At 36.9% G+C, this 6,000-nt stretch overlaps 1 protein-coding gene across 1 annotated transcript in view; it reads right to left on the reverse strand.

The window, feature by feature from the left end:
* Positions 1-251, reverse strand: part of snx7 (sorting nexin 7) — a 29,950-nt gene extending 29,699 nt beyond the window's left edge. The window contains exon 1 of the mRNA XM_061965098.1: positions 97-251. Within this exon, the coding sequence (XP_061821082.1) occupies positions 97-180 (84 nt within the window). The 5' untranslated portion in view covers positions 181-251. The remainder of the gene's footprint in view (positions 1-96) is intronic.
* Positions 252-6,000: the final 5,749 nt, after the last annotated feature.

Below are 6,000 nucleotides of genomic sequence, written 5' to 3' on the forward strand. Positions count from 1 at the left end.
TGAAAAGGAAGCCAGAAAACTTTTCCATGGCGTCTTCACCACACTCACGTAACAAAACACTCCACAAATAAGTCAAACATGAACTTTTTTTTTTACCTTACTGAACACCTCCAAGTCTTCTTCTTCTTCTTCTTCCAACATGTCTGCTGACAAACACTCAGGTAAAGTCTGGCAACTCATGACGTCACCACTTCCGGACTCCCAGCGACTTTCCTTCTTCTCACTTCCCCAGCGCGGACGCGGCAGGAAGAAGACGCCTTTGCTGGATCCGCTTCCCTTCACGTCTTTTCAAAATAAAAAAAAAATTAAAAAAAGCGTTTGGATTTCGGTATGAACAATATCTTAATACCGTAGGCTTTCATCATTACATTATACACTTTTTTTTTGCTTTTATTATATACGTTTTTTATTTAAACGTATTTTTAAGAATGTGACATGGAGTCAAAAAAGGGCTATAACTAACACCAGTGTGGTTTTTATTATAGAATATATTATTATATATTATGATATCATAATTAGATATTAGATATATAATGTTATATATTTTTTTAGATATTAGAATTAAATATCCTACATGTCAGCTTTGTGTTTTGGTGACAAAGTACATTATTATTATTGTTGTTGTTGTTTTTTAATTATAAATACCTTTGTTTAATTTTTATTTTAGTATGTGGCGTAGCGTAGGGTAAAAAAGAAGGCAAAAACGAATCCAAGGAAGAAGGAAATTATATATATTAGAGATATTTTATTAGATATATAATTATGTATACATATTATTATATATAAGATAGATTTATTGATATAATTACATATTACACCGTTGTTATTATTATATGCCTATTTAATATTATATACATTCTTAGATATTAGAAATACAAATATACTATATACCAGTTTTGTGTGTTTGGTGACAAAGTGTATATATTTTTTAATAAAGATTTTTGTTTAATTTAATTTTTATAATGTGGCATTGGGATAAAAACAAAAGTAAAAACTAACCCAAAGAAGATCTGCTTATCACATTCATATTAGTTTATGTATTAAGTGTACATAGTATTATATATAATATTAGATATTAGATATGATAATTAAAACATTATATGTTTATGGTAACAAACTGGATTCTTTCTTTTTTTTTATTAAAGAGGAATGTTTATTTGTCCATTAGGACTTTTTATGATTTTGGTTTATAAAAATAAGGCTAAACAGTTAAAATTGGTGTATTTATGTGCGCTACTCTTGAAACATAGATTGTATTATTATGTTGTTGTTGTTGTTACCTTTGTGAATGCAATAAAATAAGCAGTAAAGCGGCAACTGTCACGGAAGCTGCCACTAGAGGGCAATAGACAGCCGTGAAACATCTCCTGTTTATGCTTTTGTTTTGAAATATCAATGTTCACATTTTACACAACAATAAAATATGAATGACAAAAGCTATTTTTACATGAAATATAAGAAATAAATCTTTCATTATCTGCTCTCTTGACTTCTTTTTATTAAAACATTTTATTGATAGCAAAAGTTTTTATTGCAAGTGTGGTATCAGCATAAATAGAAATATTAGACCTTGAAAGATTTAATTGTATAAAATTATTATCAAACATTAGTGATACAAAAAATATACAATTTATATTTATTGCATGTCAAAATGACTTGAATACAACTTTTACATGAAATTGTTAGTATATTTAGTTATTATAGTGTAGTAATACAGCAATTGTTATCAATGTTGTCATTAGTGTTATTGTTTTATCAACATTGTTGTATTATTATTACTGATACTGTTTTCTCTATTGTTATTACTGATACTATTTTATGTATTATTATTATTACTGATACTGTTTTATGTATTATTATTACTGATACTGTTTTCTGTATTATTATTATTACTGATACTGTTTTATGTATTATTGTTATTACTGATACTGTTTTATGTATTATTATTATTACTGATACTGTTTTCTGTATTATTATTAATGATACAGTTTTATGTATTGATATTACTGATACTGTTTTCTTTTCATTGTGTTTCATTTTTATTGACTCCAACTTGCAGACACTACTGAAAGTTTGATGTCATGAAGAAATATCCTCTTCCTCCTCTTCTTCTTCTTCTTCTTCTTCCCCTTCCTTTTTTCCTACTCTTCTCCCTCGTCCTCTTCTTCCTCTTTCTCCTATTCTTCTTCCCCTTCCTCTTCTTCTTCCTCTTCCTCTACATCTTCTTCGCCCTCTTCCTTTTTTCCTAATCTTCTTCCTCTTCCTCCCCTTGTCCCTCTTCTCCCTTGTCTTCCTGTTTTCCGACCTCTTCCTCTTTTTCTTCTTTTTCCTCTTTTTCTTACCCTTTCTCTTCTTTTTTCCCTACTCCTCTTCCTCTACCTCTTCCTCCACTTGTTCCTCTTCCCGCTCGTCGTCCTGTTCTTCCTCCTCCTCCTCATCCTCTTTTTCTTCTTATTCTTCTTCCCCTTCCTTTTCTCCTACTCTTCTTTCTCGTCCTCTTCTTCCTCTTTCTCCTATTCTTCTTCCTCTTCCTCTATGTCTTCTTCGCCCTCTTCCTTTTTTCCTATCCTTCTTCCTCTTCCTCTTCTTCTTCCTCTTCCTCCCCTTGTTCCTCTTCTCCCTTGTCTTCCTGTTCTCCGTCCTGTTCCTGTTCCTGTTCCTCTCTTTCTTCTTCTTTTTGTTACCCTTCCTCTTCTTTCCCCCCCACTCTTCTTCCTCTTCCTCTTCCTATTCCTCTACTTGTTCCTCTTCCACCTCGTCTTCCTGTTCTTCCTCCTCCTCCTCTTCCTCTTTTTCTTCTTCTTTATCTTCTCCTTCCTCTTTTCCTACTCTTCTTCCTCTTAAAGCGCTTTGAGTTCCTTAAAAAGATAGAAAAGCGCTATACAAGTATAACCCATTTACCATTTTACCATTTACTTTTCCTCTTCCCCCTTCTCTTCCTGCTCTTTCTCCTCCTCTTCCACTTACTCCTCTTCCTCCTATTCTTCCTCTTCCCCTTCTTCCTTCTCCTCTTCTTCTTCCCCTTTGCCTTCCTCGTCTTCTCCTTCACCTTCTTTTCCTTCTTCTTCTTCTTCCCCTTCCCCCTTTTCCTGTCCTTCTCCTTCTTCTTCTCATCTTCTCTTTTTCCTTCTTCCTCTTCTTCTTCTTTTCCGCCTCCTTCTTCTTTTTCCCCTTCTCCTTCTTTTTCTTCTTCTTCCATCTCCTCTTTCTTTTCTTTGTCTTTCTTCTTATTCTTCAATTGTTTTCTTCTTCTTCCTCCCACTATTAATCTTCCTTTTATTTTTGTTTTTTCCTCTTCTTCCTCTTTTTTGTTCTCTTCTTCTTCTTCTTCAATTGTTTTCTTCTTCTTCCTCCCACTATTAATCTTCCTTTTATTTTTGTTTTTTCCTCTTCTTCCTCTTTTTTGTTCTCTTCTTCTTCTTCTTCTTCTTCTTTTTCCTCCCCTTCTACATCTCCATCCTCTTCTTCTTCATCCTCTTCCCCTTCCTCTTTTGCTACTCTTCTTCATCTTCCTCCTATTCCTCTTCCCCTTCATCTTCCTGTTCTTTCTCCTCCTCTTCCTCTTCCTCCTCTTCTCCCTCTTCCCCTACCTTCTTCTTCTTCCTCCTCCTCCTCCTCCTATTCTTCCTCTTCCCCTTCTTCATTCTTCTCTTCTTCTTCTTCCCCTTCTTCTCCTTCTTCTTCTTCCCCTTCTTCTTCTTTTTCTCCTTCTTCTTTTTTCATCTCCTTCTCCATCTTCTCCTTTTCCTTCTTCCTCTTCTTGTTCATCTTCTTCTTCTCCTTCTTCTTATTCCCCTTCTCTTTCCCCTTCTCCTTCCCCTTCTTCTTCTTCTTCCATCTCCTCTTTCTTTTCTTTGTCTATTTTTCTTCTCATTCTTCAATTATTTTCTTCCTCTTCCTACCACTGTTATTCTCCCTTTTATTTAAATTGTGTTCCTCTTATTCCTGTTTTTGTTCTCTTCTTCTTCTTCTTCTACATCCCCACCCTCTTCTTCTTCTTCCTCTTCCTCCTATTCCTCTTCCTGTTCTCTCTCCTCCTCTTCCCCTTCCTCTTCTTCCTCCTCCTCTTCTTCCTATTCTTCCTCTTCCCCTTCTTCCTTCTCCTCCTCTTCTTCTTCCTTCTCCTCTTCTTCTTCTTCTTTCCCTTTGCCTTCCCCTTCTTCTCCTTCTTCTTATTCCCCTTCCCCTTCTTCTTCTCCTTCTTCTTTTTTCTTCTCCTTCTCTGTCTTCTCCTTTTCCTCTTCCCTCTTCTTCTTCTTCCTTTTCTTCTTCTTCTTCTCCTTCTTTGTATTCCCCTTCTCCTTCTTCTTCTTCCATTTCCTCTTTCTTTTCTTTGTCTTTCTTTCTTCTCATTCTTCAATTATTTCTTCCTCTTCCTCCTGCTCTTATTCTTCCTTTTATTTTAATTTTTTCCTCTTCTTCTTCTTCCTCTTTTTTGTTCTCTTCTACTTCTTCTTCTTCCTCTCCATCTACATCTCCCCCCTCTTCTTCTTCTTCCTACACCCCCCCTCCTCCCCATCACTCTCTCACTGACGCGTCATGGCAGCACAAGCTCTCTCTTCCACATCGGCGGCGTCTGCCTCCTCATTGGCTGAGGCGCCAGAGGAGGACTGCAGGCTTCTTCCCTGAGCCGAGGAAGGAGGGAGAAGGAGGGAGAAAGAGGGAGAAGGAGGGAGAAGAGTGTCAGGACAGGACAGGAGGAGGGCGCAGCGCTTTCTTCCTCTCTCGCTTCCTCCCTTTTTCCCTCTTCTTGTCATCAGCACCAGTTGGCCCACTGGATCTTCCTGCTGGTCTTCAGGGAGGAGAACATCACCTGGCAGGCATGAGGTGGGAAGGAAGGGGAGGGCATCGGAGGTGAAAGCAGCTAGGAAGAGGAAGAGAAAGAGAAGGTAAGAGGAGTCATCAGGTGGACAAAATGTCTTCTCTTCATTCATCTTCATGCATTCTTTCAGCCACCAAACATTTGCATGACCAAAGTGGACGTGGAAAGTCTCCCTTTTAATGCTTGTCCAACTTCAGCATCTTCTTCTTCTTTTTTTTTTTTTTTGCCAAAAAAGCATCTTTCGCTCCATCGTTTAATGTGCAGACGATTGCTGCTCGTTGATTGGACCGACCGATCAGCCCATTCCCAATAATCGATCTGTACTGCTTGCTCTCCGCAACCGCCGACTCCAGATTAGAAGGCGTGCGCGTGCGTGCGCGTGCACGTGTGTGCTGCGCGTGCGCGTGTGAGAGAATTGTTGCTGCTTTCTGCAGAGGATGTTTTCAGGGTTGGGCTCCAGATGATGTGTTTGTAAATCTTCCCTCTGCAGTGGATTGGGTGGGGGTGTGGGGGTGTCGGGGTGGGGTCTCCACATTTGCATGTTTATAATGAATGTGAGTCTTATCTGTTTATTATTAATGTGAGCCTTATCTGTGGGTTTCTGACCATAAATCATGTTTTTACTTGATCTATGTGGAGCTCTATTAATATCCTGTGTATGTGTGTGTGTGTGTGTCCAGTATATACATAAGTACATACATACATCATTGCACGCGTCATTATTTAGCTATTATTTATATCTTTTGCTTTCATGCAATTACTCTTTTTTTTAAATTAATTGTACTTTTTTTATCGTTACTGGTCTGCGTTTGTATGTACCTATTTATTATGTACCTATTTATTTGATCCATTTGTTGTTGGACATATTCTTTTCTCCCAAATATGTTTGAATAGTGATGTGATAATGACAAGGGAGAAGAAGCTATCATTAATTACTGAGATATGGATCAAAAAAACAAAAATAAACACTTTTACCATTTCACTTTAAGGCCTAATGGAGTCCTTTAATAACTGCATATTTACCATAGTGATATCATGTGTGCATGCATCATATTCTTATGTACCGTATTGATCATTAAAACACCATGTATCATATAAATATACAGTGTATATGTATCATTAAACACCATATATCATATAGTTATATATACAGTGTATATGTGTCATTAAACCCCATA

Source organism: Nerophis lumbriciformis, linkage group LG07 (assembly GCF_033978685.3).
Source record: "Nerophis lumbriciformis linkage group LG07, RoL_Nlum_v2.1, whole genome shotgun sequence".
NCBI lineage: Eukaryota > Metazoa > Chordata > Actinopteri > Syngnathiformes > Syngnathidae > Nerophis > Nerophis lumbriciformis.